General features: G+C 35.0%; 1 protein-coding gene across 2 annotated transcripts; it reads right to left on the bottom strand.

Annotated features, from left to right (window-relative positions):
• Positions 1-71: 71 nt before the first annotated feature.
• On the bottom strand, positions 72-26,904 carry LOC144435615 (uncharacterized). 2 transcript variants are annotated; one of them, XR_013480897.1, is made up of 10 exons: positions 26,718-26,904; positions 20,534-21,518; positions 18,840-18,981; positions 17,151-17,180; positions 16,066-16,142; positions 13,111-13,181; positions 11,939-12,038; positions 9,840-9,879; positions 9,017-9,247; positions 72-181 (listed from the first exon to the last, which is right to left on the bottom strand). XR_013480897.1 is itself a non-coding variant. In XM_078124207.1 (9 exons), the coding sequence occupies exons 1-9, from the start codon at positions 26,842-26,844 to the stop codon at positions 9,095-9,097; spliced, it is 1,725 nt and encodes a 574-aa protein (XP_077980333.1). In that variant the 5' UTR covers positions 26,845-26,904; the 3' UTR covers positions 8,870-9,094. The 2 variants fall into 2 exon arrangements, 1 of the variants encoding a protein (XP_077980333.1); XM_078124207.1 differs by lacking the exon at positions 72-181 and having other exon boundaries at positions 8,870-9,247.
• Positions 26,905-26,914: the final 10 nt, after the last annotated feature.

The raw sequence follows: 26,914 nt of genomic DNA, 5'->3' as shown, positions 1-26,914 counted from the left end.
CCTTCGATGATTTCGTGAATTTGAATGTTTTGAATTTTGATAATTTATGACTCCTCAGTAATGAAGTTGACGTTGTTGATGAGGTTACGAAACGTGTTTTTGATGACCTCTCCGACGAAAAGTGTAAACCCCGTCCCTGTTGATGACGGCAACATACCAACACAATGTGCTTCATATCCGACTTGAAATTAAAGGAGAAAAGACGATCTGAACTGGTTACTTCAAATATACAAGAAAAGCAACAGAGGAAGAATATTTGTAGCTACCGGTATTTTGTCTACGTCCATTTTTATTTTCAAACCGCGGTATTTAAAGGGGCACAAAGGCTAGGCTGACTTCATTAAAGCTGCAGCTGTATTTGATGCCATATAAGTCACAAAAAAGTCACTTTCGCCATCTTTGCATTGCATCGCACGATTTATCTAGTAATAAGCGAAATAAAATAATGCAAATAAGCCATGAACGGGCTGCAATACTGGGGTAGGAAATGCTGGGATTGGCGCCCATTTACCAAGACCGATGTCACCAATGCCCATATCTATCACTGCACTGTCTATTGCTTCTACCACAGACAATGAAGTCTTCCTTGTCGTGGTAATACTCATGTACATGCAACGTCTATATAATTTTATGTATAGTTAACTGTCGACTGTTACATGAAAGTTGAAATTGAGATAAATATATTACGATTTTCGAAAATTGGGTAAATGAGGAAGACTTGGTTTCAAAAGATTATCAAAGAATACAAATGATAATGATATTATATTATTGTGTTTAAGACACGTTGACTAAATAATATTCATCACAGAGGACCTGGTGTGAGTGTCTGTTATGCTGTTTTGGAAACAAGAACATTAACAAACGGATTCCCAATACTATCTGGTAGTCTTGAAATTTGACAAAAAAACCCAGACCCTGGTAGTCTGAGCTTCTATAGTCTATCTGCTAGACCTTGGATGTTCTTCCGATACAATACGGCACACTACCGAACATCGCTATCGAGGATGGCACATAAAGATATCAAAGTTGCTGCTTAAATACACAGGTAAATTTAAGTACTCTACATAAAGAATGCAATGTACATTTTATGTTAACTTTCTATCATGTATGTCTAGATGACTGTGTTGCATTAAACATGATGTAACTGATAAAAAAACAACAATGAAAAACTTAATGCATTAAATATCACTTGTAAATCCATAGAACTGTACTTAGAGTGAGTGTCAAATGGCAAAAGAAAGAAAACAAATCTGGTTCAAAAATTTCAATTAGAATTTTATTCTTGTGATTATTCGGTATATAATCATTCTAATGTAGTACCTGGGAGTCCACTCTATCATGGAAGTTTAAATTTCTCAGTGTTAAATTGAAACTTGAATATACATTGACCAAGACTTGAGTATAGGCTTTGACCAAGACTTGAGTATGGGCTTTGACCAATACTTGAGTATAGGCATTGACGAAGACTTGAGTATAGGCATTGACCAATACTTGAGTATAGGCTTTGACCAATACTCGAGTATGGGCTTTGACCAATACTTGAGTATAGGCATTGACCAATACTTGAGAATGGGCTTTGACCAATACTTGAGTATAGGCTTTGACCAATACTTGAGTATAGGCATTGACCAATACTTGAGTACGGGCTTTGACCAATACTTGAGTATAGGCATTGACCAAGACTTGAGTATAGGCATTGACCAATACTTGAGTATAGGCATTGACCAATACTTGAGTATAGGCTTTGACCAATACTTGAGTATAGGCATTGACCAATACTTGAGTATAGGCATTGACCAATACTTGAGTATAGGCATTGACCAATACTTGAGTATAGGCTTTGACCAAGACTTGAGTATGGGCTTTGACCAATACTTGAGTATAGGCTTTGACCAAGACTTGAGTATAGGCTTTGACCAAGACTTGAGTATGGGCTTTGACCAATACTTGAGTATGGGCATTGACCAATACTTGAGTATAGGCATTGACCAATACTTGAGTATAGGCATTGACCAATACTTGAGTATAGGCTTTGACCAATACTTGAGTATGGGCATTGACCAATACTTGAGTATGGGCATTGACCAATACTTGAGTATAGGCATTGACCAATACTTGAGTATAGGCATTGACCAATACTTGAGTATAGGCATTGACCAATACTTGAGTATGGGCTTTGACCAATACTTGAGTATAGGCTTTGATCAATACTTGAGTATGGGCATTGACCAAGACTTGAGTATAGGCATTGACCAATACTTGAGTATAGGCATTGACCAATACTTGAGTACGGGCTTTGACCAATACTTGAGTATAGGCATTGACCAATACTTGAGTATGGGCTTTGACCAATACTTGAGTATAGGCTTTGACCAATACTTGAGTATAGGCATTGGCCAATACTTGAGTATAGGCTTTGACCAAGACTTGAGTATGGGCATTGACCAATACTTGAGTATAGGCTTTGACCAAGACTTGAGTATGGGCTTTGACCAATACTTGAGTATAGGCTTTGATCAATACTTGAGTATGGGCATTGACCAAGACTTGAGTATAGGCATTGACCAATACTTGAGTATAGGCATTGACCAATACTTGAGTACGGGCTTTGACCAATACTTGAGTATAGGCATTGATCAATACTTGAGTATAGGCATTGACCAATACTTGAGTATAGGCTTTGACCAATACTTGAGTATAGGCTTTGACCAATACTTGAGTATAGGCTCTGACCAATACTTGAGTATAGGCATTGACCAATACTTGAGTATAGGCTTTGACCAATACTTGAGTATGGGCTTTGACCAATACTTGAGTATAGGCTCTGACCAATACTTGAGTATGGGCATTGACCAATACTTGAGTATAGGCTTTGACCAATACTTGAGTATAGGCTTTGACCAAGACTTGAGTATGGGCTTTGACCAATACTTGAGTATAGGCATTGACCAATACATGAGTACGGGCTTTGACCAATACATGAGTGTGGGCTTTGACCAATACTTGAGTATAGGCTTTGACCAATACTTGAGTATAGGCATTGACCAATACTTGAGTATAGGCATTGACAATACATGAGTGTGGGCTTTGACCAATATCTAAGTATGGGCTTTGACAATACTTGAGTATCGGCTTTGACCAATTCTTGACCAATACTTGAGTACAGGCTTTGTCCAATACTTGAGTATACACGTTGACCAATACTTGAGTGTAGGCATTGACCAATAATTGAGAGTAGGCAATGACCAATATTTGAGTATAGGCTCTGACCAAGACTTGAGTATAGGCTTTGAGTCTTGGCTTGGCAAAGATCTATTTCCCCCTTAAATGACATAATAACGTGTTTGAAAAGTACACAAAAACTAGTAAAAACTTATTGGATGAATGTTTATCAAATCATCTTGTATGTTCCATGAGTGGGAAATAATCATTCCTGAATGTGGTTCTTAGTTCATATATCTAGTCAGTACACTAGAACAGATAGAATGAATTGCAGGTTAACTACATTTAATCCATTGTAAGACTCAAAGAGTTTGCGTTTGTGTGGAAATACAATTGGTATTTCAAACTGGGGAAATAACTATCCAGTATACATGTCTTTTGCAAAGAGTTAATATACATGTATCACTGTCATTTAATGCCAGCATATTAGTAACATATGCACATGGTATTCAATGAATCACAGTAAATCAACAATCAACAAGCGACCTATCGGTCAGAATAGCTCCGCTGTTTTTTTTTTTAATTTAATTTTTTATTTTGGTGACATGTAGAAGTGGTTCAGGTCTTCAGCTCTTCACTATGCAGTTTTGTTTTAGCGATGCAATAAAGTGGTTAGTGGTTTCATATGATGTCTCACTATAAAACACATTTTACACAGAAGTTGGTAATGTATTGTACTTTTATACCATAGTCACCATTTTATGACAAAAATCTACTGTTATGAAAAATTGCACAAAATCTCAGAAAAAAATGACTGGGAAATGCACACAAGAAAAAGAAAAAAAGAGGATTTTGAGGTTGGCTATAAATAATTCCAGTGTCTTACAGCTGTAACCCTGGAAAATTTTAATGATGAATGAAATAAACTAGGGATCTAAAATAATTTTGAGGCAATTTGAATTTCAATTTTCTAACAAATTTACAAAGTCAACAACATTCAACTTGTACTAGTTGTGGTAGATATATATAGGGAAGAAATGTATTAATCGCCATCTTAGTTTCCGTACGGCGACAATCTCAAGTACCCGGAAGAGAGTCATTCTCAGCCATACGTTACAGTGGTAACACTCGTTCATGTTCGGTTACCTTTCACAAAGAAAACACAACGAAATGGTTGAAATGATCTTTTTTTTTATTTCTTTTCATCACAACAACAAAATCTGCGTGATCAAAAGTGTTGTAAACTAAACCAGAAAGAATTATCGGACTGGCTAAACTTCCCGATGAACTGGAGTAAGGTCCTACTACTTCCAAGTAAGCCTCGATAGTACTATAGTACGTGAGAAAATCGTCTCAAACTAGCGATACAACTTTCAAAATATAACTTGACATGTCTTCATTTGTTAGAGTTATACAATTCAAGACGGGTTTTCACTCGAAAACAACAATTCTGTGAATAATGACACTCTGAACGCAGCGATTTCTCGGACGATGTTACCACTGTAACGTATGGCTGACAACGACTTGCTTCCGGGTTAGTCCCTCGTGCATACGGGTGGATTGTCGGCGATTAATACATACATCGTCTGATATTTTAATTCACAGTGTTTCTTGTGACCGGCGCCTGTCAGCAGACTCTGCCATTTTTTTCATCATTCCATTGTATTTAAACCTTGTACTTGACATTTCGCAATATTTATAATTCTCAACAAAATACCTCAACATGCCTCACTTCGCTCGTACTCAAAGCAGCCCCGCGCGGTATGATCACTGACACTGATGACATGATGAGAGAGAACCTTTTCGGATTTACATGTAAAACGGGAAAGATACGCAAAACATAATGCAAAGTCTGAAGCCAAATTAAAGTTGTAATTATTTTAATTATTTTTACTTGCCAAATATTTGCATTTTGGAAAGGCAAGACACGTTCATGTCGTTTAACTTTACATGTGAACTGTCGGCCATAACTTCAACCGCATGCCTGGCATGCCCTTCCTTACGCAAGTTGTCTGAATTCTGGTTCACTGTCATTCCAAATTGCACGACAATATAGAATTAACCACAAGTTACATGTTATCTGAAAACATCACACTTTTATAGTGGGTCTGAAGTGTGATTTTAGTGAGTACCAAGAACGTCCTGTGTTGATACTCAAGATACTTGCTGTGGAAAATCGCTCGGTCAAATGAGGTCACCTACAGCTTCTGGTCGAATCAGGATAGAGTATGCAAATGAGGATGTTGCGGACTGGCTGATTATGTAGAAGGGTGCAGAATTGGATTTGAAGTTTACAACCCTGTTTCGAACAAACGCTTGTCATTTGGGCGCCCAATGCGTAGAATTATGACTATAGCACATATTACATTGCTTGTTTGACGTCAATAGTGTCTTTTGAAAAGTGGCAGTTTACTTAAAGTCTCGTCGACTGATTTCCAATATGGCGTCGGTCATTATGCTCATTAACATATTCATTTTTTTCTTCAAATTACAAAAAAAAAATCATAAAAAATAAAAATGAGGATGTGCTGACTTGAAATTAACAAATCTGAGTAAGCTACCCCCTGCGCATCAACACGCCAGATATCAAAGCAATCTAATAAGAGGTTTTCAAGGAGTTGATGAAAATGACATTTTATGAAAAAAAATCATAAAAAATTGAAAATGGCACAGATCAACTTGGCATGAACAAATCTGAATAGCCTCCCCCCAGGGAACATGCACACCAAATATCGAAGAATTCCGACTGTCACTTCCGGAGTAGATAGTAAAAATATAAAAGTTTGACGGACACCTATGATTCACTCTACTCTCTATACCTCAATACCCACCTATACCTAAAGCTACGCTTTCAGCTTTCGCTGACAGCGGAGCTAATAAAACATGTTTGTCAATTACCAACTGTATTATTTTAAGTGTGATCTGTGATTATAATTTGTGTTTAATCTTAGAATAAATACAAAGTAACAAATGTACAAAGGGTTGCACAACACAATATATATTGTTTTACAGGTATATATACACACAGACACACAGACACAGACACAGACACACATATATATACACCTGGAAATGTACTCTTTGCAGTATGATTTTCAAAACTATAAACAACTCACATTTTTTGCTATAATAAAGATTTGCATACATTATTTAAAATCTGACTGGAATTGCAGATTTAGTTGACTAAATATTTGCAAAAAGCATACAAGAGAAACAAAAACACAATTTTTGAATAAGCACACAATAGTAAATTGAAGCATACAACACCTGTGGAAATTTGCATGTACGTTATATATAATCTGACTGGGCATTTAGTTGACCATATGTGAATAAAAAAGTGCCAAAGAAAAACCAGAAATACAACTTTAGTACCCTGTTCAGACACACATATTTATGGCAGTGTAGCATAAAAGTTACAATGGAACTCTTTCAAGCTTCCAAATGTGCCTCTCACATGCTGTACATAGTTGTAGCAAAGCCTGAGAAAAGCAAACTTGGTAGGTTGATAAAAGAGTGTGTGCCTGAAGAGGGAAATAAGCACACTGATAGAATATTTAGCACACAACACCTGTGGAAATGAAACATATATCATTACAGCAGTGGGAGAAGTCTATTGACTGTCTTTACAGAAGTGGGAGAAGTCTATTGATTCTGTCTTAGAAAAACAGAGATTGTGAATAGTACAATAAAGGTAATAATGTCAGGTACATACATATACATATAACCAAACACTGGAAAGATTCAAACTCTCTGTATAACATATTGCTCAACTAGAAGCTTGGCAACAATTTTCAGTTGGTTACTCTCTTGAAAGTAACTAGGCAGCTATTTATAGCTCGCACAGCGGCAGCAAAGCTGCCACATAGTGGCTCAATGACTAGTACGCATGCACGTCGTATATACTATGTGATCAAAAATTGGTGGTTCTCCCAGGGATGCATTGTGGCGCAGTGAGTACGCATGCGCCTTCCATATGCTATCTGCATTCTCCACGCGCTACCGTACTCTGGTCGTCATATAGGCGACATAACATCGTCATACATTGCAATATTGTAACAGTAGATCTGTTGGCACGATTATCATAACATTGTAACGAGTATCGAGGCATCACTGTACCCCTGGAAATTGTTACACTATTTGAAAGTTTGACGCATGGTATGTGATACGGACCACTGATGACATAACGCAGTTGAATTTCCGGGTTGTGGAAGTGTGGTTTTGACATTTATATTGTTGATAATTGAATTTTTTTTACATGTTCTAAAAAGAATAACTACTTTCCTATGTTTGTTGGTATCGTAACATTTCTAAATCATCAAGTTGAATTGAGAAATCGCGATTTTCGGCAACATGTCAACAAAACACCTGTCCAAAGACCAACGTTGGTGGAGGGTCTATGATAAGTTGGCTGATTGAAAATGAACAATATTAATCTAATGGCTATGACGTTTTTTTGAAACCAACTACTGCATAGAGTGTTGACTTTCTTTAAAATGTTTTGTGACATATTGTGAGAGCCGTTGTTAATTACTTCTCGTCCATGTCAGAGAATTAGATGTCATTCAATAAAATAAATTTTGATTGTCAACACCACTGGAAAATGACCCAAATTAAGTGAACTAACCCTGGCCAAGGCAGCTGGTCACAAATGAATCTACCCTGCGCGAGCTTATGGCCATTGCCTAGTTATGATATTACAATTGATAACTTTCAAAGTTCAAATCGCATCAAGATTTGTATATGTGAAGGATTGAATATATGTGAAATGTGATTGAACAGCACAACCCAGTACATTGTGGACAGTTTAAAGTCTGCATTGAGAAATTATTTGTGCATTGACAAAATATATACATGCATACTATTTATTTAGATAGATATTTAGATACAATCTTGGATAATAAGTTAAATTTCAAGGCCAACACAGATTTCATTCACAAAAAATGTCAATCTAGAGTTTACTGTCTACAAAAATTGAGAGCCCTAAATGTAAATGCCAAAGTATTGCAGACATTCTATTGGTGTTTTATTGAGTCAGGTTTAACATTTTCTTTTTTTTGTGCTGGTTTGGTAGTCTAGGGACTACCTACAAGAATGTATTGAACAAGATTGTAAATGTGTGTAGTAAAGTAGTGGGCGAAAAGCAGACTAATTTGAATGAATTGTTTACATCTCGTGTATAAAAAAAACCTAGGAAAATGGTAAATGAAAAAGGCCACATTATGTCCTAACACTTTGAACTTCTGCCATCAGGGAGACGATTTCATGTCCCAAAATTCAGAACCAAATCAAGTTTTGTGCCCACTTCAATAAGACTTTTAAACCAAACTAAATGATTGTATTTTAAAGATATCTGCCCTGTATTACTTTGTTTTTATCATTTTATCTGACCTTCAGAGGTCAAAGATCATATTTCATTTTAAAGACATAAACAGTGTGTACATTTTATTTTGTATTTATTGTATCTTTATTTTAATATGTGAATAGTGTATGGATCCACGTCACCGTAATTTATCCATGTGAGATAGTAAAGTTTTCTTGTATCTTGTATACTACTTCCCAGAACTCTATGCATTGAACATTTCTGCCTACATTGATTTTTCAATACTCCAGATATACACGCATGCACATATACACACACGTGCGCGCGCGCACACACACACACACACACACGTGCACACACACACACACACACACACACACACACACACACACAGAAGGCTGTTCTAAGTTTTCATCCCTTGAGGTTTTCATGTGTATGTCTATGATATAATTTCCCTATAAATTCTGGGTTACTGAAATGGTAGATAAATCCAAATACATGCCACAACATTTTGACACTCTACTCTCTGCACACCTGTAGTTCCAATCATAACGAAGGCTTGAGTTATGTAATTTATTTCTTCAGAGTGGAAAGTTACTAACACAGACAACTTTATATCTCCAAGTACTCTTTCATAACTTCTCTCTGTATGTGCATTCCTAGCTCTGCTTCATATTCATACAACTCCTGTAAACACACTTCTCTTCGTTGCTTGATTCTTGCAATCACTTCATCATGTTCTCTGTAGAACTGCCTTAAACCAAACTGTAGATTTAAAGAATTATAAACAATGTATCAATTAACACGGGGACAGGATTTAAAATAAATCATAACAATATGATCTGCTTGTGCTTTGCATTTCACTAAATGTGAATGCTGTTTATTTGTAACTGGCACAATTATAATATGAGATATCTAATTCTATGTACATTTCACTAACATGTTACCATTTAGGGAGTAAAAGAAGATGCCATGTTGGTTTCACTAAGATATACAAAGAGGTGAAATTTGCATAAACCAGTATTAGTAAGCAGCATGAAGTGAGTGGAAGCAAGGTCACTATTCAAACAAATTGGGGAATGATTAGGTTTTGAAATTCAATGTTGTTTGTGCAAAATGATGTAGATTTTAAGACATCCATAATGGGCCTACAATAAGGGAAACTATGTAATATAATTACAATAATCTAATGATCTTAGTTGTACATAATGCTTGTCCATACTGTGCTCAAAGTATTTTAAAATTACCTTGTATGGTTATATGAAGAAAGAAAAAACCTGTATGATTACATGAGCATTTCATTCAGCAAACCAAGGAGTTTTATGTAAGTGATCCGATTTATGATTAATTTACTTACTAAATCAGGAGGTTCCTCTTCTGGAACTGGACCTTTGATACTATCAGGTTAAAAAAGAGAGAAATTAATCTTGTTTTGGCATAATCAATTGAACTGTTTTCATTTCGTCTAATGAAATTAATAAGCTAGTAAAATTGTATACATGTATATGGCCTATGAAGCCATTTTGTGCAATGTGGACCTTTCATACCTATAACAGGAATCATCCCTGGAAAATGACCAAAGTTGAGCTGAATACCCTGGAAAACTGATGAAGTCCTGGAATTGTACTTCACTTTAAGTGTATGAACCCTGGACTGTACTACAGAGTGACTGATTAACTGATGACTGACTAACTGATGGTGCTGTACTACAGTGTGACTGACTAACTCAGTAACTGATGACTGAGTAACAGCCTGTGCTGTACTAGATTCACAAACTAACTAGCTAACCCGCCTATGTCCATGTACATGTACAAATGTACCTTTCAACGATGTCAATCTGCAAGCTTCATTGAATATACATCATGGTCATATGGTACGATCAGAAATTATCTTATTTATAACATTTTGATGCCAATTAAACAAATGAATGAAAGTTCGTACACTCCAAACACTGTTACAGCTCAACATACCAAATTTTGTTCAAGCTCTCTTTGAAAAACCAAAATTTTCAAGGGTTTTTACACAAACTAACTAGCTAACCCGCCTATGTCCATGTACATGTACAAATGTACCTTTCAACGATGTCAATCTGCAAGCTTCATTGAATATACATCATGGTCATATGGTACGATCAGAAATTATCTTATTTATAACATTTTGATGCCAATTAAACAAATGAATGAAAGTTCGTACACTCCAAACACTGTTACAGCTCAACATACCAAATTTTGTTCAAGCTCTCTTTGAAAAACCAAAATTTTCAAGGGTTTTTACACAAACTAACTAGCTAACCCGCCTATGTCCATGTACATGTACAAATGTACCTTTCAACGATGTCAATCTGCAAGCTTCATTGAATATACATCATGGTCATATGGTACGATCAGAAATTATCTTATTTATAACATTTTGATGCCAATTAAACAAATGAATGAAAGTTCGTACACTCCAAACACTGTTACAGCCCAACATACCAAATTTTGTTCAAGCTCTCTTTGAAAAACCAAAATTTTCAAGGGTTTTTACACAAACTAACTAGCTAACCCGCCTATGTCCATGTACATGTACAAATGTACCTTTCAACGATGTCAATCTGCAAGCTTCATTGAATATACATCATGGTCATATGGTACGATCAGAAATTATCTTATTTATAACATTTTGATGCCAATTAAACAAATGAATGAAAGTTCGTACACTCCAAACACTGTTACAGCTCAACATACCAAATTTTGTTCAAGCTCTCTTTGAAAAACCAAAATTTTCAAGGGTTTTTACATGATTTAGTTGATGTTTCCTGGAGGATACCATTTTGAATGCAGAACTTTGAATTTTTGGAAACATGCGGAACATAAAAAGACTTTGTTACATTCATTATATCTCAAAGTTTGGTAATATTCAATTCACACTCGTGCATAATTGAGGTGATCTATGCACCTGTACGTAAACTATGTTGAGCTATACATAATAGCGAAATAACTGATACCATATGATACCTTCAGATTTAGTTGAGGATTGTTGTTGTCTGTGTTTCTTTTATACCAGTCGATAAATACAACAGTGTTGTTAGTTTTTCTATGACATTTCAAATAATCAAAGCTTAAACCCAATTTTGCATTGACTTCTGTGCTCAATGGCTGAAAATAGCTGACAGATGACTGAATATCTGGGTATTCTGGTCAGTGGTTGAACACACTGAGGCTACAGACTAACTCAGCACTAACACCTGGCTAACATCTCATTATGTGTTAGCAACTGAAAAGTTAATACCTGTACCAGTCCTAAGTTAGTGCTGAGCTGAGCCAGTATTAAGATCAGGCTGAAATCAGGATAGTAAATCTGAAAGAGATTCTTGAACTGTGATGTAGAGCAACATATTTCCGTCTTGTTTGTACTCAGATCAAAATTTTAATGGCACAAAATTGATGGGAAATGAGGATTTTATTTGATACTTACTGTCTGGCTTGTCTGAGTGTCTTTCTCACTTCTCTTTGTAAGACATTGATGTCATGTTGATACTGTACAACAATATTATCACTCTCTGCTCTACCAATACCTACACATTATGACAACAGTAAGAAGTTTGTCAAAGCTAAAACCTAATGGTGAAGAAAATATGCTTGTAGCATTACAATTGTAATAGTGAAAAATAGCACCAATGGTATTGGTAAAAAGACACATTTTTAGACCTCGTTTGCATTTCACTGATGTCATCATGTCATGAAGAATTATTCACTTACACACCCTAAAGAACATTTCCACTAAATTTCAGATTAATTTGCCCAGTAGTTTTTGAGTTTAACACATGTGATCATTTTGCTTTCAACAATTTGTAGACGTCCAAACTAATGTCCACACCACGTACCAAAGCAATCAGTCTGGTGGTTTTTGACTTTACATTGTTTAAACACACACAGACAGACAGGTGGACAGATGCTTTACCATGTCTATAGCACTACTGAACATCAGTTGTGCTAAAAATAAATTTGTCTCTTTTGCTGCAATGTACTTCCTACCTAAATGTCCAACTTTTATGATATTCTCTGATATGTCATGTCAAAGTGATTGCTTTTTATGATATTTGAAATTCAATATGTAGCACAAGTCATGCATTCTTTAACCACTGTAGACCTACAGGTTTATGTTATATTGCAGTGTTCTTCAGAGATGAAAAAATTAAGGGAGTGGCTATTTGCATAAATAAATTTGCATACTAAATTGCATATATTTGCATAAATGTGCAAGCAGTATATTATATGCTAGCTACTCAAATGATCCAGCACATTTTACTTTACTTGTAGAATTGTGATAGCAGGGCCTGGGCTACTTCTAGTTTAGTAGTAAAATAGTTACAAACACATTAAAACAATGGGTACTCGGCTGTCTCCAAAGAAACACATACACAGGCTGAACATATCAAAGTTCTGAGTGGCTGGTATGTACATTTAAAGGGGTGGCAGCAATTTTAATGAGGCAGGAGCAAAATTTAATGGGGCAGACTGTGGAGAACACTGCATTGTGTTAGTACATTTGGCTTCAAAATTGTCTTTTTTGCTGTTTACCTGGTGCCACAGATGCATTTTTACTGAATATTTTATCTTATGTTATCATAAAATATTTAATCATACCTTGTAGCAATTTCTCCAAGTCATCAATTTCCTTCCGAATCACATCCTTGGTTCTTCCAATTGTATACTTACTGTGTAAATCAAAAGAAGAAATTATTGTTTAATAGTAACTCACAATGAATACAATATCTTACTTATGGTACTGGCTTCATTCAAAACCAATAACCCCCATATAACATTCTATTTGTGGAGGAAGATCTGTTGACCCTGGGGACATCTTTAACAGTGTATCAACTTGAATCAAAATGTCAACATTATTGAGCCATATGAGATCATTGTTGGGAATTATTGAACGTTCAACTTGGGATGGACGAACTGTAAGAGAATCTGTTCTGTGACGAATAGATTAAACACCAAATTACCAAATACTGTTTTTGGCTTCAATTGCTGACTAGCAATTAAATACAAAAACAGCTTGAATTTCTGACTAGCAATTGAGTACAGAAACAGTTTGAATTTCTGACTAGTAATTTAATATAAAAACACCTTGAATTTTTTACTATTAATTATTGCAGAAACAGCTTGAATTCCCAACTGCTTTTGCACCCTGAGCAGATTTTTTTCAAGGAGAATGTAGGTTCAAAGTTTACACAATTATAACATTTCAAAAGAAAATATCACTGGATGTATATTTTGTCAATTAGGGAGCACACTATATTCAGAGGAAAGCAAGTCCATAACAGATCTACTATTGATATCCTGTTCACACTATTCTCTTATGCACATATGTTCAAGTCATCATGTTGTGATACATTGTTGAAACGTAAGTTAAAGCAGACATAGTAATACTCATTTGTGATATTTTATTCGACAATCACATTTGTGTAAGTAAATGGCTATGAGAATCTGACCACAACTGAAGTAAATAGGATCAATTATGTAAATAGAACACACAGGAATCCAGTATATAAATTAAACCAGTATGAAAATTAATAAAATTTCTATCAATTTGCCAATGTAAAGCAAACTTAGCACAAATAGAGACATGATAAAAGGAACAAATTCTGGTTTGGTAAATAGGGAACCTGCAATCCAGACTGAGCATGCTCAGACGCAAAGGACTATGGGATTATCTGTGGTTATCATAATACCTAATCTTGAGTTAAGTTGCCGATAAAATAAACCTCCTACAATTGCCAGGGTGACTATGAATTGATCATTTGTGGTTAAAAACAATGTAATATTATTGTTTACAATACTATTCGATTAGTATTTATTATCACTTTTCCCATGATGCAACATTCAACATGGTGGGTTTGTACGTTCCCTATTGAAGCCTAGTATAGCTGAATGTCAAAAATACAGTTTTTCATTTGTGGTTGTTTTCCAATGTCTACCACATAGAAATCACCATTTTCATCAACTAACATACAAAAGGTACTACTTTCAGACTGGCAGTTTGGTGTAATTCAAACATGCTATAAAAATATGTAAGTTTTGTCAACCATTGCTTTCCTTTAAAATCTACAGCAATATTCAAATACAAGTATTTTGAGATTCTGCATATTTTTCTTTAACCTTGAGAATGTTGTGACAACGGTTAAACTTAAAAAGAAATTGGTTTTCATTCCATCTCATTGAATACATCCACTGTCATATTGTTTCATCTAAGTGGCAGTGAGGCCATGGGGACATGCACGACTTTTTATTATCACAGCATACTGCAGGTACATTGTATATGTATGTATGTCACTATGAACTTTTGGGTTCTTGTATGTGCCATTGGTCAAGAATGTAGACAAAGAGCATAAATGTAATAATCTTTAAAGTGGCCATATGAATGAAAATTGGCTATTTATCTGAGATTTTAATTGATACTACAACTTTACTGTGTTTTTCTACTTGGAAATACAATGTAGAAGAACATTTATCACGTCCCTGTTTTAACTCAAATAAATTGCAAAACAGAATTAATGTGTACAAATGGTTGTTATTCAGTTATTGTATGTACAATAACAAACTTGTTACACTGACTATTTTTAGTTACAAACACAGACTTGATGTAAGATGTTCAACATTGTTTTTTCAAGTAGAAAAAGACAGAACCATTGAACTTTTTATGCTATTTATTTTGTTTACCTGTTTTGTTTATGCTATTTATTTTGTTTACCTGTTTTGTTTATATACTGTGTCTGTGGTCACTGACCATGTTGTTTATTCCTAGACTCTTGTATCTAGTAAAGCCAAACAAGTGTAACATAGTGGCTGAATTGGGAGAGCAGAATGCTGAATAAAATAATTTTTGAAAGCATATTAAAAGGGTACTGTTATCAGTTTGTTACAGTGTTTTTAAGGCTGGTAAGCTGTTAAGTGGCCACTGTTCACTAAGAGTGTAGCAAAGGAAACCATATGAAAAGCTTTGAAAATGATGTTTTAATGAATAAAAAATGCACATTAGCTTCATAAGATACCTTCAGTATTCTACAAAAGATTTCAAAAAACACAATGTGCACTCCGATTTTATGATTTCATGTTAGTGAGAGTTGATTGCTTACATTTTTATACATGTATGACTTGCAGTAACAATGTAAAAGACGCAACACCACAGAAAATTAATGCCTAAGATAAGTTTATGGTGGGCACAACAACACAACACATGTCATGCTCCTATGTAAAAAAGACTCGTACTGACAAATCTGGTCGATGGTATTTTTAACTTTCTGTCAAGATAAAATGTGTGAATAGTTTATTTATCCGTAAGCGCTCTGGTTCAAAGGAAATTGCCATGTTTCAAGACCGGTGATAGAGGGAATGCAGGTAAGCAAGGGTGTAAATACAACCTGGGAGAAAAGCAGAAACAAGCACACACTTTCTTTGTGGCATTTTCTCATCTCCTTAATTTGCCACAGACTGTTAGTATATTTTTAATATCTTCCACACACTGTATTCCAAAAATTAGCTACACCCCAAAGAGTCATACATGTAGCCACATATGATACAGTACATTATACTGACCTGTTGTCATGTAGAACTTTACCATCTGACGAATATATCCTACTATCACCTGTTACACTTTCACTTCGACTCTTATCCTAGTGATGAAATCAATATACTTTAGATCATATGAAAGTGTCCATATCGATGAGGACTGGATGTTTATTTTGGGATTTTTAATTTATACAAAAAACACCCAATTTTATCATAACTTCCTACTTGAAAAATCATTGTGAAACAACATTGACAAAGTCTGTGTTTGCTACTCAATACATTGCAAAAGCTAAAAAAATGTGTATAAAGTTTGTTACTGTATCATATGTACAATGACAAAGTTTTTACATTGATCAATCTCTTACTAACAATGACTTGGCATGTGTTGTTTTTTCAAGTAGGAAGCCATGGGCATGATAAAATTGTTTTATAAATTAAAACTCAAAAATAAATACAATCCTAATCCATACAGCCATCTTAAATACATGTCAACAATGGCCTCACACAGGTCAATGTGCCCACATCAATGGACCCAAGCAGTCACTTTGACTTTCTGGATGCTTCCATCCACAGTTTATATATACTCATTAATTCATTTAACCCCTTTTCAATCTCAGATTATCCTCACAGAGACATCCAGTCTCACCCGAAGTATTTTTTTCTAATACTAACATTTCGACCATAAACACATTTCCACCAATAGGAATTTCCAAATTTGAAGGTAGTAGAAATTGTATATCCTTCAACATGTTCATCAGGTCGGTATTAAACATAGTTATAATACATTCTTGTACCATGACCAAGATTTTTATTACGTACGAGTTTTGCCTATTCAGGTTGACAGGCTCTGACAAGCTGTCTGTTTGCTGGCTTTACATTGTGGCACATGTGGCAGGTTGGCATCACACAAATCACTTCAGATTCAGATATTCTTTGGGATCTGATTGTATGGATCAACAATTAAAACAAGTACATTATGTATATTTTTGGATGGGAAAATAGTAAGTACCCATGTATGTATGGACACAATCTACAGTGGAACATACTTTCAAGAATCTGTAGCCCTATAATCATGTTATCATATACATATGTACTGTCATGTGTTCACTTACCCCTGTGTAATGAAACAACCTCTTGGGATCCTGATGATGAAGCAAATGAAATGAAAGGTAATTACAATGGGATAACTAATTACTTAAGTTGGTCAAGTTCCACTTTCATGGATATTGCTAATCTAAATTTTTTTAAAGTTGCAACATGTAATTACGCTATATCTAAGAATGCACAGTTCAAACTCAATTTATTTTACTACATACATCAACCATAGCAGACTGCACAGCTTCTAAAAAGCTTGTTGGTGTAGCTTTTGGTTTTAATGAGTCATTTGCACAATTAATGATTTCCAGTAAATTTGCTATATCTTAAAAGTGCACACTTGAAATTCAATATCATTCAGTCTATACTTCAAATATAGCTAAATGCACATGTTCTGGAAAGTTTGTTGATGGAGCTGTTAATTTTTAATGAGTCATTTGCACAATTAATGATTTCCAGTAATTAGACTTTATCTTAAGAATGCACTCTTCAAATTCAATATAATTTGGCACAGACATCAATCTAACAATGCACACTTGTTCTAAAATGCTTGTTGATGTAGCTGTTGGTTGTAATGTGTCATTTGTATGATTAAGGATTTTCAGTAATTGGGCTATATTTTAAGAATGTACATTTCAAATTTCATTTAACGCGGTGCATGCATTGATATAACTTACTGGTGTAGATTTAATTGTAATCAGTCATTTGTATAATGGTTTGAGAATACAATCTATAATTTGGTTGATATGTTGATCAAATTGTGTGTGTTCTATAAAGCTACATGTAGATTATTCATTTGCACAATTATTGATTTTCAGTAATTATATAATATTTAAGTATAAAAACTACAGATTTCTTATAGTTTGGCATAACTATTTGCCAATTAAGGGATATATGATATCTGATTGCTATAGCTAAGAATTTGGCTTTCAAACAATTATTGTGTGTAGGAATGAAAATTTAAAGACTTTGTCCTTATGTAAGGCATTCAGTTTACAGCCTGTAAATCTGGTATCTCTTATCCTGAAGCAGAGTTACAGTAAAACATGTCCTAAGTTCCTAACACTGAGAGTGCTCTTACATATCTATGACTGTCTGGGTTTAAGCATAGACCCTCCACCAACGTTGGTGGCAGGTCTATGGTTTAAGCCACCTAACACTAGTATTTGTTCAGCATTAATACCTCTCTAACAAAGTACTGATTAAACTGGTTCAACATGACATGATATGGGGATTGTACATTGTGTATTGTATTGCACGTTGTCTCATGCTGTTCTTCAAGGGGTTGAACTATTCACTCATAGATTCCTGTCATAAACCTGTCATATCCAATATAACGAAACTAAATGTAGCTATATTATATTTCCTGTCTAAATTGTAAGACATGGTCAAAATGTTAGTGAATGTCTACATGTACAAATGAAATTTTGTCCTTTTATTCTACAATATTTGTTATTCATTCATTCATCCTATAGGGTAATCTGAGATGAGAGTATACTATACAATGTACTTCTGGTGGTTAAGAAGTGAGGTTCAGCACATACTGGTGTTGACAATGTGACTAGTAAATAATTTGAGGAGAAAATCAAAATCAAAACAGATAAGACTTGGACAGGTTTTGCAATTTACGGTTTGAGATCCATATTTTGTAATTTTAGAGGCATCCTCAGATTATTCATAGAATCATACAAAACCTTTACACTTACAAAAGGTTTGAGAGGTGCTGGAACCATGACATGGGGGATAACATCATCAGCTTCTTGTACAGGAGGTAAAACTGGCAAATCACCATCCTGATACAATAGTGATGGTAGAAATACTAGGCAGGACTTAGGATCTACTCCACACCTACAGTAGAAACAAATTATACAAACTATAATAAACACACAGTAAACTTCAAAGCTGTACCCACATAATGGTGATGTCAGTGAGGGGCATGTACATTGTAATAATGTGTGCAATGTAGCTTGTAACGTGACCTGTATACAAAAATGTATGTATGTATGTATTTATGTATGTATGTATGTATGTATGTATGTATGTCTGTCTGTCTGTCTGTCTGTCTGTCTCTCTATCTATCTGTCTATCTATCTATCTATATATATATAATAATAATAATAATAATGTTGGTTTCTTATATAGCGCTTTCCCACTCCGTGCTCAAAGCGCTTTACAATTATTACCCCTGGCTCGGATCAGAATGGCACAATGGCCCTTTAGTCTTCCTCAACTCCCCGGGGAGCATACAATCCATTGCAGTCATTTAAGCGCATAGGATTAAAGCCTTCACATTGCAACCTACATCCTACCAGGTCCCCAGTTATACAGCTGGGTTGACTGAGGCACAGTCGTGGTTCAAATCTTGCCCAAGGACTTTAGCCACTCAGAAACAAACAGCAGGCAGCGACGGGGCTCGAACCTGCAACCTGTAGATTCCAAGCCGGTCACGCTAGCCATTCACCCATCATGACTCCATATATATACTTGTAATCAATGCTGAAAGAGTATGTTACTGAACAAAAAATACGAACTGGTCTCGAAATGTCTATGACGGCAAATACTCGCTTGCCAACTATCGAAGTAAACCCCCGTAAGGAATAATTTAGTCCGACCATCTTGTTACGCAATATATACATACAAACATTAAGTGTATGTACCGACCTTGACAATCCCAATTTCGTTGTCTGAAGATAGCTCGAATCGTGAAACTCTCAGTAACGACTTATTACATCCTTATTCTTTTGAATTAAGTCTATACTGTTTACATGTATACAACTATAACTATGACAAAGTGCCTTGCTTGAAATGTTTATCTACCTGTATTACAACTGACACATTTATCACATCTTAAATGAGATATGGATCTATTAGTAAAGGGCATTAAAATTACGCTTTAATACATACTAGTCTTACCTCCTACCTATATAGGATTGCACTCATATACATGTATGAAGTGTTATTTTGGATATGAATTTCAACAAAATTCCAAAATACTTGAGATTTGAAGCATGCAATGTAAGCAATATTGACACACAGGCTGGCATATCTACAACATGCATTATGAATCACGCTGGGTCATATAATTTGAAGAGAATTTAAAGTGCCTTCTGACTAAAATGATTCCAATCTGTGACTACATGTATCTATAGACATGTGGTACACAATCATCGAGAAACACACAATGAAAAGTATAAATGGTGTAAACATTGTACATTCAATATTCAATATAAATTTAATATTCAGGCTTAAGGTTTATTGTATACCAATTACTATCAGTTGCAGTTACATGTACATGTATAGTGAAAATTGAGGCTCCAGGTAGTGCATACAATAACTATTATGGTATTCAAAGGATTAAAAGAATGACTATTAACATAAGGATACTTTTACAATAACGCACCATTCTATTGGAATATCTTCAGTCAAAAATGGTCCCAAAGCTGCAATTCCTTTAGGAAGTCTTCTCAAATTTTCCCTTTCTTTTTCCTCCTTTTTATACTTTGGTTCCTCAGTTTTGCCAGCTAATTTGTATGGAAAGTGTGCAACAATTATACTTTGTGCAGCTGAGTCTCCTCTTTCAACTGTTGGCTTGTCCCTACATGGTTCTGATTTCAGGCCGATCTCTAATGTCTTTGCTTTAATTGGTTCTCTTTCTTTGTTGTACTCAATCCATGGTTTAGCAGATGTTGGCCTCCTTCTTGCATCCCTTTGTATTGCTGAATCTTTCTCCTTGGCAAATTTGGCTGACTGGGGCCTCTGTCTGATTACATGCTGTTGTGTTATTGAGCTATCTGACTGGCTGTGATGAAACTTGTTGTTGGAAAACCGAGTTGTTTTTGTGTCATGATTGCTCCTAAGAGTGGACTTTTCTCCATACTCAAGTCTTGCCTTTGCACTTTGTGGTCTTCTGTTGTTATGCACTATTGAATTTGAGTCAAGTAATGATGGTGATGACAATTGTTTTGGGAGGATCACTGGTTCAAATAAGAGATGTTTTGATGTACTGCTTTGTACTTTTGGGGGTGCACTTTGAACTTTTGGTGGCAAACTTTCACATCTTGATGTCTTTCCACTCTGATTCTGAGTATAATTGTGTACCCCCTCCTCTTTATTACTTTCCCTTTTCTGTGTTTGTTGCCTTTGTTGCTTAATGTAATCATTTTCTTCTAGTTGTAAAGTTTGTAAATTTGAAGTTGTGGTTAGAGTAGCTTTCGCACTGAGAGGTCTCTTTCTAAGAGGATATTTTACTTCTTGGATGGCAGTTTTAGAAGGTTCAAAAAGAAGATGCCTGGAACTAGTTGAGTTAACTTCCCTTGCATACTGATTAGCTGCTGTGTATGTTACATGAATTGGTGACTTCCCAGATGGTGGCTTATTTCTCACAGCTGTGGGATTAAGATAAACATACAAATATGGGTTTAATAATCATGTTCATGGAACGTACCATAGGAAAAAGTTCTTTAAATTGAAGAATACATCAGAAAACACACATACATAATGTATAAATAGACACACATACATGTACACGTGCACACGCATACACACACACACACATATATATAATATAATATAATATACATGTAACATACACAAATGTCCTACAAATCTCGTAGTCTGCTTGCTCTAGATTCCTTACTCAGGTCAGTCAACTTTGAAAGAAATGTAAATATAAAGCATTGTGGCAAAATGTATTCTTTACAATGTATATTATCTACAATGCCTGAATGAGTCAGACTGCCTGTTCTTTAACCATCCTCTTTTGTATTCCATCTAATGCCTCACCCATGGTGTACAATACTTATTGGGTTGGGTCCCTGCAATCAAGACTATTACAACCTTGTCATGACACTCAATCAAATTTCTATATTATACAAGTCATGTAATACTGCTGTCATATCACCTGTCAAAGCTTTTTTTAAAATCCATTTTCAGAAAATTGTTTCAAGTTATTTTCTTTCAGAAATCTCACACAAGTGTGTACAAATCAAAGGTAACATGAAATACAGTAAAAACACTAATTAGGGCGCATATTTTTTTTACGCGTTTTCACTCTCTTGAAACAGTGATTTAAATAGGCGGATTCTCAAAAGAGAGCACAAAGGGTATGAATTGTCTCTAAGAAAATCGTTGGTGATGACTTCGAGGAACTCAAAGTCAGCTTTCATCAGAGAATCAACTGGGTGTGTGTTTATATAGAGTGCAGACAATAGAAATATCATCACTATTGTCTGTGTTGGTGGGTTGGTGTTGTGTGTGTTGAGGTGTTGGTTGTTATTGTGTGAGTTATTGGGTGCAGACAAGTAGGTGTTGGTGGGTTGTTACATGTTGGGCTTTGATGTTCCGTTAGTTAACAGGTTTAGTTTAGGTGATAGATGCTCTATTGAAGTTGGACAAATAAAACTTATTCTTGTGTCGGCATTTGGATATCAACTCAGTTCTTTTGTTTAGTGTGGAGTTTTTGTCTGCTTTAATGATGGTTAGTTTTTCGGTTAAACACAGGTTGCATCGTTTTGTTTTATTGGTGTATGCTTGGGCTGTCTTGCTGATGAATCAGGATATGGAAAAGGGCTCGTTGTTTCTTTTCAGTTTCCAAATGCGTTTTGATAGTTCGGTGCTGTTTTCGTGTTTTTCATGTTTGAATGACTGTTTGTGGTTGGCGTATCAGACAGAATTGCAGACAGAAGGACACCTGCCCTTTGAACAGCGAATGCCAAACGGAAAACATCATATACCAAGCCACCGTCCATGGAAAAAAAACCCAAAAGTATATGTCGGTCTAACAGAGAACAACTTCAAACAGAGATACGCCAACCACAAACAGTCATTCAAACATGAAAAACACGAAAACAGCACCGAACTATCAAAACACATTTGGAAACTGAAAAGAAACAATGAGCCCTTTTCCGGTGAGTATCAATCTGCTAAGACAGTGCTCTATACCGGCAGAGCGCAATAGTTATATATAGCAATATATATATAATAAACTCAAAACACTCCATCAGTGAAATGCCACACCAACCCCATTTCCACTGTATTACCAATTCACCAACAGGTGACACGAATTATGTTGAAGAAATGAAATGATACATTCACTGAGTGACAGTTAATCATTGACCAATGTATAGTAGGTTACGAACTGCCTAGTACCTATATCAAGTAAATGAAGTAATCACATAATTATAAGTTACTCATTGACAGATATGTTATAGAATAGAATAGAATCTTTATTGCATCTATCAAGAAAAATACATTTCTTCATTGGATTTTCTGCAAGTGTTTGGTGCTAAAACAAACTAGTAAATATATCAACTACAGTAATATGAGTTATATGATACATATGTACATCTTGGTTTGATAAGATACCCAAAATATAACTCTCATGGGAACACTGTATTTATAGTTAAAACTGTTAAAAACCATGTGTATGAATGTGAAAAGTATTATTACATGTATTTCAATTATCTGGACTACATGTATAAAATGTAATCCTGAGATTAAGTGTACTTGCATATTATACTGTATTTTATGTCAATATATTTCACATTGGTTATGCAAAGGACTACCTGTAACCATGGATGCAGAGACTAACATAACCATAATATTGTGTTCTTACATGTACTTATGTAACAATACATGTGTATGTTGCAATACTTACAGGCTGTAGTATATGTAAACTAAGTAGGAAAAAAGTTGGGATTCAAAAGTGAGACCTCCTAAACGCAGGTGACAGGTGCACTGCTGACTCAGTGTGCTACAAAGGCCAACATCCTTGATTCATAACATAAACCCTGTCTCAATACCAAAAGTCTATTGGAGTACAGTATTCACTATAAACTTGTTTATGATAGTGTTAAATAGAGGAGGTTCCATTACAAATGTAAGCTTTGTAATTCTTGTTAACACTGATTAGCTTTCTCCCAGTACATGTATTACCATGTAGCTATATAATCTGTTTGGTGAAAATTGTAAAACATGTTTATGATTTCTTGTTATTAATTTAATTAAATTAACAATAACATATTTAAAACAAGTTTTATGCTTTACACGATATTAACAAAAATGTGTCCAAATTTTCAATGTGTTGATTTCTAGAGAATACAGAAATAGAGGTGTTGATTTCACAGCCTGACTTCATGAGGATTATTGGTGAACTTAGCAATACAGCCATTCAGGGGCAAACCATTTGATTTTGCCAAGTAGGGGTACAGCAAATTTTTTAATTGAAATATTTTTTTACTTTTCGACATGTTGTGTCATGTAACTTTTTATTTTTGAAATTGAATTTCCTCATAATAGGAGGCATACATGATGAATGTAGCTTATTTCAGAAGTAAGAGGTAACAATGAATGCAGCTTTAATATTCCCAAAGTGGCTCGTAAAGTTGAAAAGTACTGTAGGCACTAAAATTTGAACAGAAGTTTGAGGGAGTCAAGGGGGAGGATACAGGAGGGGGTTTCCCCCTCCTGCACCTGGAGATTTTTGAAATTCAAGGACTAAAAGAATGCTTTCTGGTGGTAGCTACATTTTTGTATTTAAAATATTCATGTCAAGGTAGTAATAATACGAGGTAAAATTTGAATCAAAATGCAAGGGAGCATTGTGGGATGGGTAACCCTAGAAATTTTTGAAATTCAAGTACTAAAAGAATGCTTTGTGCATGATGCCATTTAATATGTCAAGTTGGTAACAATACTAGTTAAACTTTCAATCAAAATACAAGAAAGTAGTGTGGGGGTGGGTATGCTTTTAGAAATTTTTGAAATTTAAGGACTAAATGAGTACTAGCTGGTGGTATTTTAACATGTGAAGGTGATAACAATGTCCTTTCCTGATCACAATTGAAATTTGAAATTCAGAAAACTAACACCAAGAAAAATCCTCCAAGTATATTGTTGCATGCCACACCATGTGATTATGAAAAATTACAGGATTCGTTCATGGTACTAAGTCAGGTCAGCATTCTTAGCAATTTGATATGATGGTAGTGTTTCAGTTTGTTTCAGCATTTGGCAACAGTCAGTAAAAACCTTTGACAAGAAACTTTAAAGTGTCAGAAACACATGTACCTGGGAATTTGACATTTTTTGCTAGTTTCTGCACTTGCAGGACCACAAATCTTTTTTAAAGCTCATACCCTGGTAAACAAAACTTTTTTTTGTCTCGAGTTGGTCAGCAACATTTTTTTTCCTGGTTTTAGCAAGTGGCAATTTTTTTCTTCTCGAAATCCTCAACCCACAGAAATCAAATGGTGTACCCCTTAGGGATAATTGTTTGTTTGTCTTTAGTCTGTAGTAAGAAATACAATTTAGTCAATGGTAATTTTGAATTTTTGAATTAACATGTTCTTGTTCATGTTCTTCAAAGTCCCCTGTGTCCATAACACTGAACAAGTAATTCCAAAGTTGGACGATAATAATAATAATATTAATTAATGTTAGACCTTTTATAAATTACATGTATACTACACAGGCACTTGTTTCCCGAGATATGCTTCAGAATACAACCAATAAAATATTGATAATATTGAGATATTCAGCAAATGACCGTGTGTAGACTTACATGATCCCAGAAACCTTGTTATATTACTCCTTTCATATATTATTTGCCAAGTATCTCAATATTATTAATATCTTATTGTATTCAGGAACATACCTCGGGAAACAAGTGCTGATGACGAAAGTTGATTGATTTTTCGATTCTTTGTGAAGTAACATCGATCAGTATAATACTTATCTGTCATACTAATCACATGTAATTGTTAGCTATTGGTGAGTACACGTTGTCATGCATGGCAGTCCAAGCACAGGGTGCTCAGGCTCAGTTAGTTTTGTTTACAAATACATACATACATACATACATACAATGTAATAACATACATACATACATACATACATACATACATACATACAAACAAACAAGTAAACAAATAAATAAATAAACAAACAAACAAACTACCCGACACATGAGTAGGTACATACATGAATAAACGACAACAAACCAACGAACAAACACTGCCCCCCCCTTCCGAAATGGTCACAAATGCAAATAACCCACAATACAAGGGTTGCAACTGATCAAGTACTATGAGTACTATTATAATTTTCATATCCTGAAAAAAATGCCATAAATTGACTTCAGATCAGTCAAAATCCACCTTGCTAGAACAATTACAAATATGCTTAGAACTCACATTTGTAAACAAAACTAACTGAGCCTGAGCACCCTGTGGTCCAAGTGGGTGGGTATAAATCATTCAATACTGTCAGCGAAATGATGGTTTATACGGGCTAAGTTATAACTAGCTCTGGATTTATACGCTACGTGGTTTCGACACGTCTTCTCCCATGGGAAGTGGGAGAAGACGTGTCGAAACCCCGTAGCCTATTTAATCCAGAGCTAAGTTTGACATTGACATTGAAAGATGTAAACAAACTCCAAAAATAAATACCACCTGAAATATAACAGAAAGTTATACCACCGTAGAGGTTGAGTAACTATCCGTTGTGACAAAAATGAATGTGCAGATAACTTTTAACTGTTAAATTTTCCCTGGCGAATGGGCTTGTTACGCTAAAACATTTACCTTTGCTGTCCTGAAGTATCCTGTTCGGCGTCAGGTCTTCCGCCATTTTTAATAGACGTTTGCTTTGGTCACGTGACATAACCATGATAGGTTTCGTGTTTTCAATTTCATAATAAATTGTTATCATGTATGAAAAAAACCCAGAATTGTATATATTTAATTTTTTGAAAATAGGCTTTATAGCTAGTTGCCGATCT

This window comes from Glandiceps talaboti, chromosome 5 (assembly GCF_964340395.1).
Source record: "Glandiceps talaboti chromosome 5, keGlaTala1.1, whole genome shotgun sequence".
In the NCBI taxonomy this organism is placed as follows: domain Eukaryota; kingdom Metazoa; phylum Hemichordata; class Enteropneusta; family Spengelidae; genus Glandiceps; species Glandiceps talaboti.
This window is presented reverse-complemented; position numbering and strand designations above follow the sequence as displayed.

What these genes read in the sequence shown, in the direction of transcription:
- LOC144435615 (XM_078124207.1), bottom strand. Translation starts at nt 26,844, where the DNA reads ATGATAACAATTTATTATGAAATTGAAAACACGAAACCTATCATGGTT. An exon ending in AAAGTTCTACATGACAACAG is followed by an intron (nt 13,182 to 16,065) that starts GTCAGTATAATG and finishes TGATTTACACAG; the next exon opens with TAAGTATACAATTGGAAGAA. An exon ending in AAGAGGAACCTCCTGATTTA is followed by an intron (nt 9,248 to 9,839) that starts GTAAGTAAATTA and finishes TTAAATCTACAG; the next exon opens with TTTGGTTTAAGGCAGTTCTA.